The 14,034-nt window shown below is 42.6% G+C and overlaps 1 protein-coding gene across 2 annotated transcripts; it reads right to left on the bottom strand.

The window, feature by feature from the left end:
* Positions 1-6,352: 6,352 nt before the first annotated feature.
* On the bottom strand, positions 6,353-14,034 carry LOC136476146 (prefoldin subunit 6-like). 2 transcript variants are annotated; one of them, XM_066473865.1, is made up of 6 exons: positions 13,498-14,034; positions 13,339-13,409; positions 13,101-13,222; positions 12,946-13,006; positions 11,045-11,075; positions 6,353-10,928 (listed from the first exon to the last, which is right to left on the bottom strand). In XM_066473865.1, the coding sequence occupies exons 3-6, from the start codon at positions 13,193-13,195 to the stop codon at positions 10,888-10,890; spliced, it is 228 nt and encodes a 75-aa protein (XP_066329962.1). In that variant the 5' UTR covers positions 13,196-13,222; positions 13,339-13,409; positions 13,498-14,034; the 3' UTR covers positions 6,353-10,887. The 2 variants fall into 2 exon arrangements, with proteins under 2 accessions (XP_066329962.1, XP_066329961.1); XM_066473864.1 differs by having other exon boundaries at positions 6,353-11,075.

Here is a 14,034-nt window from a genome sequence, read left to right as displayed (position 1 = left end):
TCCTTCTCTTCTTCCCCCGGGAGAGAGTGTCGGTCGTAGCCAGGGGCTACGGGCCTTGAGATAGTGCTGAGAGGGAGTTGGCCTATCGACTGAGCGATGGTGTGGAGATGATGTGGCCTATCGACTGAGTGATGGTGTGGAGATGATGTGGGATGGTATGGTGGAAATGTGGTGATGGTGTGGAGATGGTGGTGTATCGATCCTAGGATCGAAACCTGGCTCTGGACAGGAATGGGGTGGAATGTGTGTGGGAATGGTGATAAAACTTGACCAACTATTATTATATACTTGATATGCTATAACATAGGAAACCCCAGCCTTATAGGTTCCTTTTGATTATATCCAACTTGCATCCAATTTCCACAAAGCAATGCTCATAGGGTTGGGAGTGGCCAGTACAAATCATACTGATAAATTTTGGCACACAGGTTCTGTCGAGGAGTTTAGCTCCGAGGAGTTTGATGATTGAGGGGTTCGTTCCTACGCTCGAGTTTGATGATCTTATCTTCAAGCTATTCTGAATGAATACTACTTTTTGGATTCCACCAATGTGGTGATGTAATAATTTATGTATTTCCGCACTATTTATACTCTGATATTATCATTGTATGGATGTGATATTCGACTGGAATTTGGGTAATATGATCTTCAACGGTCTTATTACACTTCGACTCTGTGGATTTCCCTTCACGGAAATCGGGTTGTTTCAACTGCCAGACAATTGCAATAACTTTTGCGACTAAGGGCATCTATAACCACATTTGCTTTTCTGGGGTGATAATGTACTTCCAAGTCATAATCTTTAATCAGTTCTTACCATCTTCTTTGTCGCATATTTAACTCTGATTGAGTAAAGATATACTTTAAGCTCTTGTGGTCTATATAAATATGGCATGTATTACCAAGCAGGTAATGCCACCAAATCTTCAGAGCATGGACCACAGTTGCTAACTCTAGATCATGAGTCGGATAGTGTTCTTCATGTTGCTTAAGTTGCCTGGATGCATAAGCAATGACTCGGCCTTCTTGCATCAACACACATCCAATACCAATACCTGAAGCATCACAATAAACATCAAACGGCTTCTCGATATTAGGTTGGGCTAATACTGGTGAGTGGTCAATAGTCTCTTCAAGGTCTAGAAAGCCTCTTCACAATTAGATGACCAGACAAACTTGACTTGGTTCTTCAACAATTCTGTTATGGACTTTGATACTTTAGAGAAATCTGGAATAAACCGACGGTAATACCCCACCAATCCTAGAAAACTCCAAACTTGATGAACTGTGGTTGGCGGTTTCCAATCAAGCACATCCTTCACTTTGCTTGGATCAACTGCAACGCCTTTAGCTAACAAGACATGTTCAAGAAATTGTACTTCCTTAAGCCAGAAATCACACTTGCTGAACTTGGCATATAGTTGATGTTCTCTCAAATGGGTCAGAACAATTCTGAGATGTTCTGCATGTTCTTTCTTATTCTTGGAATATACTAGAATGTCATCGATAAACACCACTACAAACTTGTCTAGCTCAGGCATGAATACTGAATTCATCAGATACATGAAATGAGCTAGAGCATTTGTCAAACCAAAAGACATCACCAAGTATTCATATAATCCATATCTTGTGGTAAATGCCGTTTTGGGAATATCTTCAGGCTTTATCTTGATTTGGTGATATCCTGACCTCAAATCTATCTTGGAAGAAACTTTGGCTCTGGCCAATTGATCAAAAAGCAAATCTATCCGAGGTAAGGGATACTTATTCTTAATGGTCACTTCATTCAACGGACGATAGTCAACACATAACCTCAGGGTCTCATCTTTCTTTTTCACAAAAATTGCCGAACATCCCCAATGTGATGAACTAGGTTGGATAAACCCCTTCTCAATCAATTCTTGTAACTGAGTCTTCAACTCGACCAATTCCTTAGGTGGTATCCTATAAGCTCTCCGAGAAATCAGAGCCGTTCCAGGTTGTAACTCTATGTTAAACTATACATCCCTATCAGGTGGTAGACCGGGTAAATCTTCAGCAAACACATCCAGAAATTCACACACTACTGGGATATCTCTAATCTCTTTGATAGCAGTTGCACAAATCTTGCCCACTGATCTTCTTAAGGTTGGAAGTTGGATGAGAAGTTGAGAAGTACTATCAGGCAAACTTACCCTTAAAGTTCTATTCAAAGCATCTATAATAGTCTTATGCTGATACATCCAATTCATTCCCAAGATTACATCTATATCCTGATCTTTAAGGATAATCATGGTAGTGGGAAAAATATGCCCACCCAGGTTTACGGGTACCTAGTATACCATTTCCTTAGTACACAGACGTCCCCCGGGCGACTATATAAAGAAATTTTCCTTTATTGCCTCAATTGAAATTTCATGCTTTACCATAAATGTTCTATTGATGAATGAATGAGATGCACCCGAATCAAAAAGTATAACTGCAGGGTGATTGGCAATAGGAAACATACCCATCATCACTGGCTCCCCTTCTGGAATTTCTCCAGCTTGAATATAGAACACCCGTCCGGTCTTCCTCTTATCTTTGCCCTTCTGAGTATTCTGATTGGGGTTCTTGTTTGGTGCCTGACCCTGTTGTTGACTGGCAGGGGTCTTCTGATAATTTTGATTAGCCTACCTGGGATATGGACATTCCCTGGAGAAATGACCAGTCCTTCCACAATTGTAACATGGATAATTATGACCCTAGGATGTTGGAGCACTACCACCAGGAGCATTGGTCTGCTGTGGATTCGGTTGGGTTATAGCAGGATGGACATTTGACTATTGTCCGGTTTAGAACTGTGGCAGACGATAAGGACGATTATGATTTACTGGATGATAAATCACCCTCTGCCTCTTCTGATTTCCCCCAAAAGATCTAGACAGCATACTCTTTTTCTTTTTGAGCTCCTTATGCTGCCGATACTTTGACTCTGAAGCAATTGCAATATTTACTGCCTCATGATAAGTAACATTAGTATAAGTTGTCATCATGGTCTGCAACTTGGTATTCAGGCCTCTCATAAACCACCTCTTCTTCTTGGCATCAGTATTGACATGTTCAGGTGTATATTGTGACAGGTGATTGAATCTTCCCACATACTGCATCATGGTTTGATCTCCTTACTTCAAAGCAAGGAATTCATCTAGCTTCATAGCCATAACTCCCTCCTGGATATAATGGGCTCTGAAAGCAGTATGAAACTCTGTCCAAGTTAATGGAACACCTGCAGGTTGCACGGCCATAAGATTTGCATACCAAGCACCAGCTGCACCTCTAAGTTGCTGGGCAGCAAAGACTGGTTTCTGAAACTCCATGCATAGAATGAGATCAAATTTCTGCTTCATGGTTCGAAGCCAATCGTCAGCCTCCAATGGTTCGTCTGCCTTAGTGAACACCGATGGCCTTGTGTCTGTAAAATCAACATATGTAGCCTCCTGCCTGTTATGATGACGACCATGGTTTCCTTACATCTGATTCTGATTACTTTGAGCTATCTCATGAAGCAAACGGGAATTTTCGGCCGTCACATTGACAAGTGCGGTTATAGCATCAGCCAGATTTATTGGAACTGGTGGCGGATCTGGAATACCACTCTCATCATGTGAGGTACCAGGAATATACGATCCCCACGTACGACGCATCTGCTCATAATAAACCAAACTTTATTCACAAGTCTTTATTGAATTGCACAAAAGCTTACTCTAGACACATTACATAGAGTTTACTAATATAAACACAAATCCACATAAACCTAAACAAAACTACTTAACTTAACTAGAACTAACTATTATACAACTCTACTCCTTTCCTTGATCACTTCAAACTTCTGGCTCGGTATCCATTCCGAAAATATTACCGCCTTCATTATCACTTTCATCGATCATTACTAATTCTTCAGGATCTTCTTCTTCTTCTGATTCGTCATCATCGGCAAAGATGACACCGGGGTCCATGGCATTACCTTGGGGTTCATGATTTGGATCTAGGAGATTGCTTAGCCTATGAACTTCCTTATGTAGATAGGTATTATGTTCTTCTAAATCTTCTACATAGAATTCTAGCTCATGAGTTCTAGCGATAGCTACATCTTCCCTATGCTAAGCTTCATTTCTTCCCTCCACCATACGAACTAACATGCTTTCACAGTTCCTGTGTGCGATGGTGAGATGCCTCAATTGATCCTATAATTCTCCTACCTGTATAGCATTCAAAGCCCTATCTCTAGTAGCTTGTGCTAACTCTATAGAAATCCTCTATATCTCTGCCTAGGGATCAGGCCTAGAGCTGCTACTGCTAGCACCATCATTCCTAGGGGCAAGTTGGTGACGAGGAACTCCTTTAGGTCCAGTGGACTTATGGGGCGTCATCTTGGTACGAGCCATACTGTAGGAAGCCAATTTAATCCAAGTAAGATTATTTGATCAAAGTCTAAAGAGCAGCTAGGATGGACTACATTACTCAAACCAGACTCACTACTCAACTCCAAACTCAGAGGTGAAGGAAGTAACGAATGGATTAATCATGATGCATGAATCGTTCTTACGAACAAAAACATCAAAGCTTATAATGCACATAAATAACATTTGTTTTTATTTAGGGCATAGTAAGATTACTACTCCACCACACAAAACCTTTTTAATCAAATAAGGAATGGTGAGAAAGAAATAAGATAAGTCAGAAGCAATTTGGACCAAATTAACAAGTTAAATTTAGTCATCCCAAATCATTTTGAAGTTTTTGTAAAACAATACTACAAAAACCTTGTAACGATCGCTCTAATACCATTCTGTGGTAGAACCTCCTAAATTATAGGGCCCACATGCACCTGTCACTATCCGACGACCTTTGACATCTATGCATATGTTTCCATTAACTTAAGAAGACTGTCGGGTGTCCTCGGGGAACCCCGAATCATCCACGATTTTCGAGCAGGATCACATTATAGAGTCATTGTAGTATTACAATATTTATTCAAATATCTACACTAGAGTAAAAATAGTGGAAGTCTTACAATAACTTAATTTACAAAACAGTAGTTTCAAACCTCACGACTAAGTTCGATGATTATTACAAAACAAAATAGTGGAGTGGCATTATAATATAATACAAAGCACACAATAAACTACCCTGCCCATGGGCCACACATTTACTTCTCATCATCAGACTGAACAATAGTCATGCAGCATGATCCAAAACAGATCTGCTCATAAGGCTCACCTGCAACAAGGGTCAACGAACCCTGAGTACAAAAGTACTCAACAAGACTTAACCGAAATAAGAATTGATAAACTCAAGAATGCAGGCTCAGGGATTCAAGGTATGGCTTTAGCAATAATCAAAGTTATTTTGCGTAAAAGCTCTTTAACAAAATTCTTTAATTTGACATTTAAAACTTCATAAAATCATATACAAAGATGACACAATCCGTATTGAGATCATGAAACTTCATATCCAACACCTTCTTAAGTTCAGTTATTAAACTACGATGATGAACAGAGAAGTGAGTCTCCATAACCGAGGAGCAACGACGATTTAAACCGATTTTAACCTAGCTGGGGATTCCAGACCACACGACATATGCAGGTTCTCGACCTATATATACCAACCTACCCTCAGGTCCTCTAAAACAAGAACGGGTCCACACCACCCGAGAATACAGTACTCCACCAATCCAGCCCATTGCCACGTGGGTACATGCTATTCCCGCCATCTCTCCACTCTCAGTGCGCGAGTAGCCATTCTCGTAATAGAATAGCCGAGTTAAGGCTTACCAGAGTATGTGGTTAGTATTACAAAGTCTCACCGCATATAGTTCAACAACGGTACGGACCTTAACCGACACAGACGGAAAGAATCCGCTCACAAGACCTCCGTGTCTTGTGGCTCACACACACCGAGTCCATCCGGTCTAGATTTATTACTCCACATGCTCGTATCACATGATAACATAAGTAACCAAAGTTCCATTTAAAACTTGCAGATGATAGGTAATCACCTGACTTTGATCTATCTAAGCATGGCTAAGCATAACTAGACATTTACGACGTAAAACTGGTAACAAGGTAGTTACGGAAAAACAATGTTGGTAATGCACCAATTAGGCTTTTACTTAACCCTAATCACTTAATGCAGTATAGAAAAGCAAAAGCAAAATTAATTTGTAAAACGCAAGGTAGGGTTGTATGCATCCGGGGCTTGCCTTCGTTGACGAAAAAGTTCGGTTCCTGCGACGTTACACAAGTATTTGATCCGACCTCAATAGACGGAATAACCTCCTCTGCAACTTGATTAACTACCATGTGTTCACCTTTGTTCACTACACATAGTAACAATGCCATGTTTAACATGATGCGGAATACGAAACATGATGCTCGATGATGGATGCAAAATTTAACAACTTGAATACAACTTTCCTTTGCGGTACCGTTACAAGTTAAACTAACTAAACATTTCTGGAATACTAACACCAATTGCCAAAGATCATTATCAACTAATGAGCCAAGGACATCACTCAATCAAAAATTCAAACAAAACCTAAATCACTAAAGGTTACTATTTGCTTTTATGAATTAATTAATTAATTAAGAATTATGAAATAAATCAACTTGTTCCAATTGCCCTCAAAATTTTTGTAAATGTTCATCACATGATAACTAAGTGGCAAAACAAATTTTATAATTTTTGGATAAAGAAATAAGCCTAGAAAAATCATAAAAATCCATTTATTAATTAATTGAGCAATTTTCATCACATTCAAAAAGTACTGAAACACATTATTTCATATTTTTATTAAATAATATACATCACAAAGAGGTCACACAAAAATTTTCATAATTTTTCGAGTTCTAAATAAATCTACACAAAAATAACAAATTACATCACTATTTATTCAAATCTGAAAATAGAAAAATTCCATTTGAACGCTGAGTCACTGACATCCTGACCTCACATGTCATCTTCAACCTCAGGCTTTGACTCCGGCAACACGCGCTGACCGTGATATCTCGCCGACGGTGAGACCAACGGTGACGACCAAGATACCAAAACACTACCCTCGACTAGGCACATCGATTTGGGGCACAAGCTAGACCAGCTATGGACTGGACCGAGCACTACGTCGGCCATGGTGGCCACGATGGTGCCGCTATGCTACGCTGGCGACATGAGACTTGTAAAGCTTAAACAGATGGCCCAGGAAGCATCAGCAGCTCACCCCAAACGCGACTGAGTAGAGCACAAGGCCGGAGGAGCACTGGAGACACCGTTCGACGGACACAGCGGTCACGGCAGAGCAAGCAACGGCGACGGTGACACTCCGGTGGCTGTGGTGGACAATTTGATCAAGCATCAAGGTACAAAGCACCATGACATCATGGTGAAACTGAATCATGGCTCAGCAAGGACAGAGACTCACCGCAACGCGCTGACCACGACGAAACGGGATCGCGGGTGAGGTTGCCAGCCGCGAGGAAGAAGAGCGCGCACCGCGAGTTTCCGATGAAGACAAGTGACAAAAGCAGGTTGGTTGGGTGCGCAAGTAGCAGGCGGAGCTATGACAAGCTTTACAGCGGCTGGAGTGCACTAAATCAACGGTGAGAGCTCACCGGAGTTATGGCCGTGGCGTCGGGAAAACAGAGCAAGAGAGCGGGGCAAACGGCAACGGCCAAGGCTAAATAGAGCGGCTTAGAAGCGCAAGGAAGCTGCGCTGTGGCCTTCACCGCGCCAGCGCGATGCCAAAGACGGCCACGACCGCGCCTGGAAGCAAACCGAAGGTCGCCGGCGGTGTAGCTTAGGCGGTGAACACTGTTCATAGAATTTACAGAATTGCTCTTCATTTTCAAATTCAAATTACTCCCAAATTTGTGTAATAACTCAAAAATCTCCAAAAATAAAAGTTGTTCAAAATTCAAAGTTCTACAACTTTGCTTTTATGACCAACCCCTAATTCGGCCTACATTTTGAAATGAACTTTTGAATTCAAATTGGGGAAATTTAACGAATTACGCCTTTTTGAATTACTCCAAATTTTTCATAACAACTTTGAAAACTCCAAAACAAACTTTGTATAACTTGACAAGCTCTACACTTTTGCTTTTGGGCACAACCCCAAAATATGCTTAGATTTTGAAATGAGTTTTCAGGGTATGATTTAAATACTGAAAATCAGGGTTTTCTAGAAAATTCAAATCCAAACCAAATTTTTACTTGATTCAAACAATTCAATTCAACACTCATAACACAAATGTAAACTTGTTTTAGTAACTGCATATCAAAGTTTGTAATATGACCAAATGCCTTGCAATGCATATGATGACATGTCCTGTTTTTAATATTTAAACACCCGGGGTGTTACAGCGCCAGCTGACCAGATGTGTCTGGGGTGAGTCCAGTCACCCCGAGGCAGAGTCCGATCACTTGTGTGACCACTTTCTCTTCACCATTTCTTCGTCTCCTTTGCAAATATGCCAACACCATCAAGTGTACACCTCCATGTGTATGTGTGTTAGCATTTTCACAATCATTTTTAAGGAGTTAATCACTCAATTCACCGCGCCACTCGATCCTAGCAATGATGCAAAGTTAGATCACTCGAGTGGCACTTGATGACCGATATGCAAACAAGTTTGCTCCTCTTGATAGTACGGCCATCTATCATAAATTCGGTCATAAACTTTTCTACACACCTATGACCGGTGAAATGAAATGCCCTAGGTTATACCTTTGCCTTGCGCATTCCATTCCATCTACTCCAACGTTGATGCAACACATGCACCAACCATATCACAAATGATATGATCCACTTCATATCATCACATGACCATATTGGTTCATCGATCTTGACTTCACTTGCTTTTCACCGTTGCTTCGGTCCATCGGTGCCAAGTCATCACTCAACTTGACCTTCACACTTGCAACCGGTCCATCAAGCCAAGCCTTGTCTTGATCTTCTCCACCTTGGTCATATGACTTAATGTCATGTCTCATATGCAAGGAGTTCCTTCATCATATGTGTGAGCTTTGCAACATCTCCGAGCCATTTTCACCTCCATGGCATATATTGCTCACACAAGTATTCTTGTGGACTAATCTCCTATGTAAATCACTTAACCACACATTAGTCCACCTAGGTTGTCACTCAATTACCAAAACTAAATAAGGACCTTTCATCATAGCTATAGCCCAAGTCTTCGGTTTTCCTTTTTCATGACCTATGTTGAATCCCACTTTTAAAAGGTATATATAATAAATATTTTCTCTTGTATATTTAAATTTGAAGGGAATTCTTTTCCTTTACATATCATTGTGTATGCTTATGTGGAAAACTCGATGTTATTTTGGTATCTTTATTAAAATAAGTTGTCTAAAACAAAATGAAAATGATATATAAAAAGGGGTAGTATAAAGAAAAAGTTGATCAATTATCTACATGGGCTACACCAGGCGGGTGCACTCGCACGCCCCCACCAGATACTAAGCCAACCGACTTAGTCACAATTGGCCCTAGGCAAAAGGCTGGACACTCCGGCACTTGGCTCGGCCATCTCGCCCAACTGACCTTCGGTCGGATAAGGCAGACAGATCATCCGAGTCGCCATGAAGCTAATCTCCTTGAGCGAAGAGATACGCATTCTCTAACGAAGAGTTATTTAATGTGCTTAGAAAGAACAACATTATTGTGATGATTTGGGAGTCTTGTTGACTTGATATTAATGTGAGACCAAACTCATTTGAGAGCTTATCAAATAAGATTTCCATCAAGTACTCATGGGCCTCTATCACACTCCAGATAGAAGAGTTACAACATTTCCAATGAAGCAATGTTGAGTTGTTGATGAACCTAAAATTGGGTTGGAATGAACTTGCATGCCAACAAATTTTTATTTATATCGTTATGCAAATATAGGAACAAACTCATCCTGTTTTTAATTTTTAAAGTGGTATCGTATCCGAAGGTTGCACGTTCTATCATATTGTGCCATGTCACTAATGGCTCATTAGTGACGTGACTCAAGAGGTCACCACTTTTGCTCTGTTCACTATTCTGCATTTTTCATGTAACGCCTCCAACTCCATCTAGGCATGCGCTAGGACTCACCCATGTGGACATATATATGGGCCTGCGATGTGATATCCGGGTTCTCTGTGGACCAGTTTAGTAAGCATTTGGCTTTGGAGGCTTTCATCCCTTACAACCTCAACTCCTTGTCTGTAATACTTTGACATGATGGCTTGAATAGGATTATGATATTAGCAGAATGCAAATGCCAAAAACACGCGAGAACAACCCAAAGGAAAAGTATAGAATTTGATCTAGCCATCTCGGAGACATAAAGACTCCAAGAAAAAGAAAAACTTTCTACGAATTTGGAGTCAACACAATTCCTGTGGGTTGGATTCAACACACAATCGGCCTGTTCGCTGGTTGGTTTCTGGGCTGGTTTAGGCTGGCTGGTGCTGGTTTGTTGTGAGAGAAAAACACTATTGGCTGGCTGGTTTGGGCTAGTTGAAACCAACGAGGCTGAATGACACAAAAATCTATATCATTCCAAGTTTCAGATCCTACAGAATTGTTTTGGAGAGCTTTCTGTTTTCATCGATCATCTGACCCGGCCTGTCAGCCTCTGTGCCGCTGCCGCGTGAAACACCAACAGCACCAGCACATTATTCCTGTCAAGGCATGGCGGGATCATTCCAGTCCAGTCGATCAATGGGGGCCCAAAAGGGTTAAAGGCGTCATAATTGAAACGCGGCACCCCACACCATCCATCCTCCTTCCTGCCACAGCAATAAAGCTACTACTCCATTCATCTACATGGACAGCTACCAGCACCAGCTACACAGCCTATGCATTTTGGAATGCAACTAGTCCATCACGCGCGCCATCGCGCGCGCCGGCAAATCACCTGGTTAAGGCGCAGGGAAAAATATGTTTAATCTTTGCATGGAAACAATATTAGGAGTCTAATGTAGATATGTCAGGTAAAAAAAACGAAAGATTGGAGCACAATAATTAGCATACCTTGAGCCTCATCATACACCTGGAAGCAGAACTGTACGTATCATAAATAGGAACTCATCAATAGGATAACAGGCATGTCGTGTTCTAAGTGATCAGGCACGCTGATTTCGATAGAGAGAGAGATATGTAAATTTTTTTTTGGAAATCAGCGTATCCACCCTGTAAGCTATTCTCTCCATTGCAAATTTTAAGACTTTTTTGCTTTTTAGATACATAGATAGCAGATACATGACATAAGTAATTTAGGTAGAAAGGACAAAATGTCTGCATGTTTGTAACTCAAATATCAGTTAAGCTAAAGCTAAATAACTAACATGACGTTGACCACATCACAAGCAGCCCAGGTTGCAATGCAGTGCTTTGTAACATGAACAGCTTTTCCTTTAGCGATAAAGAATTGGCCTTGTAAAAAAATAGTGTTAAAGAACTCGATAAATAAGCAGTGAATTTTGGCAGGGCATTCTTCAAATTTGGTGTAAAGGATCAAGGTATGGAATGTAATACAAGGCAAAAGCAGAAACCTAAAATGAGCCGGAGATGCTTTTGTCATCCTAAATGAAGTTTATTGAGGATTCACTCTTCGAGCCACAACTAATGATCCTATTTCAATTCAATTATCCGATCCATGCAAGTTAACCAATACTAGATTAATCTCTTAAGAACTCTAGCCACAGTGTGGCTGATCAGCTGCACTCTTTCCGGCTGCAGCTGATCAGGTTGAGAGTATAGGCTATTAGGCTTGTCTGTGTATTTTACTCGTATGATTGGTCAGCACAATACATACAAACATATCATATTGCCTAAGAAGAATAGCAGATAAGTGCCTCTGTGCTGCAGCTTGACAAAAATTTATTATTTAGCAGGATGCAGCTCCCTCGGTTGCCAATAGCATACTGCTTAGGCAACTGCTAACCTAACATCGCTTTCAATAGCGGTTTCTCACAACTGAATCATTCTCCAGAGCCATAGTATCTGCTCCAAAGTGAAGGCAATAAATCTGACCAGCATGCCTATCAGCATTTCTGTACTTCAAGCTGTATTCTGAGATGAAGTCATCACATGTTTTGTTTAGTCAAGGTGGTGCTGCTTCCTCTTCTCGCAAAGAGAATGGACTGAGCAGGAGATAGATGAAGCCATCGCACGGCTTATGTCTGGTAGGCCATTGTTGCTACTGGACAGATCTCAAGTTAAGACATAGGGAATCTTCATCTGAATAAGCAAAGAATAAGGAACTATACATTCCTTTTTGTTCTATGCACAAATTAAGAACTACGCCATGTTATCTAGATCCTACCACAGTGAACTATTCTTTGCCAGACTTGTTTGTGTACACCGTTAACGTTTATCACAATTGTTGCACATCTAATTAAATACTCCCTCCGATAGTCCGATCCCAAATTTAAGCACATTTAACATTGTTCCAAATGCACCAGGAGTCCATGATAACTCTAGTGCACCTCCCAGCTTCATCTTACATGTCTACCCCTACTTAAAATGCATACTAATCCATGCAACACACTTTGCACTTATCCTAACTATAGCAAAGATAGATGTGCAATATAGTCATTGTACCACTCAACCTAATTCTTATGCCCAAGGCCAACTGGACTCATAATGGGGATTTTAGGGACCAGGGAGCATGCTTTAATTTGCACACTAAGGATACAACTGAAATGGAACTTGCAATTCTGATTCTAAAAAAGGGTAAACATCTGGAATGTTCAGGCTAAACAGATATTCTAGTGGATCACAAAATCACACAGATGGCATATCATATCATGCTTCTCAGCTACTGAACTCGAATCAAATTCAAAAGATTTGCACAACAATTATTTGCAGATACCCAATTTTGTATAGCACCTCATAAAAGGCACAGTAAAGATAAAGGTGCAATAACATACCGATTCCTTCTTGCTGTTTTGCTTTTCGTCCAAGGCTTTGAGCGCCCGATCCATCCGCTTCCTGCAAAATAGGCAGTCCCACAAGCTCAGCCCAACAACATGAAGGCACTGTGAGGTGATGAAACCACAAATGAGGCCAGCTGAAAGCAACTCACAGTTCTGCGGAGATGTACTCGATGCGCTTCTTGACGTTGGCCTTGGCCTCCGCGAGTTCCTGCTTGACCAGGACCGTTCCGACGAGCTTGTACATGTTGGCCCCGTCACTGAGCAGCTCCAGCTGTTGCAAGCAAGCAGCCACAGCCGCGAATCGAGTAAGCCACTCACGGCGAAGAAATCAGCAAAACCTTGAGAGTTATTAAGAGGCGAGGAAGCTGCGCGGGGTGCGTTGCGTGCCTTGAGGACGAGCTCGTTCTCGCCGACCTGGATGGTGTACTGCTTGCGGACCTGGTGATTCTTGGCGATGTCTGCGAAAGGAAGGAGCAGCGGAAGTCAGAGGAGAGAGAGGTAGGTAGGTTTCGGAGGCGGCGGCGAGGGATTGGGGAGAGCGCGTGCCTTTCTGGATCCTGCTGAGGGCGCCCAGAGGTCGCAGACGACGGAGCAGCCTTGAGCCCCCAAGGACGCAGTGGACGGGCCCCTTTGACAGAGCGGAGTCGCCGATGCCGAGATTGGCGGGGGCTCCTTCCAGCGCAAGGCCGCGGAGGAGCGTACCCGGCGAACGGAGGCCGGCGCATGCGGAGGCGGACGGCGGAGCGGCAGGGCGACGAAAGCGACGGAGTTAGGGTTTGGCTGGCTACAACAGCGGGGTCCACAGCGGCAAGGCAGGCCCTCCCGCCGTGGCAGGGTGGCCCGTACTGAGTCGGATCCGCCCTACGGGAGGCGGCGCCGGGCAGGCGCAAGGCGGTGGTGGCTGCGGCGGCGGCCGTCAGCGCGACTGGGACGGAGAGGGAGAGCGGGAGGGAGCGGACCGCGCCGTTCGGTGGACGGGGACGGCCACCGGTGTGGCGAGGTCGAGCGCGGCCGCCGCGGGCCGCACGCGCCTGGCGCCGTCGCCGCTGTCCGCATCGGGAGGAAGAGCGAGAGGGAGCGAAG

This window comes from Miscanthus floridulus, chromosome 8 (assembly GCF_019320115.1).
Source record: "Miscanthus floridulus cultivar M001 chromosome 8, ASM1932011v1, whole genome shotgun sequence".
Lineage (NCBI taxonomy): Eukaryota > Viridiplantae > Streptophyta > Magnoliopsida > Poales > Poaceae > Miscanthus > Miscanthus floridulus.
Note: the sequence above shows the minus strand (reverse complement) of the source record. Positions and strands in the feature narration are given on the sequence as shown.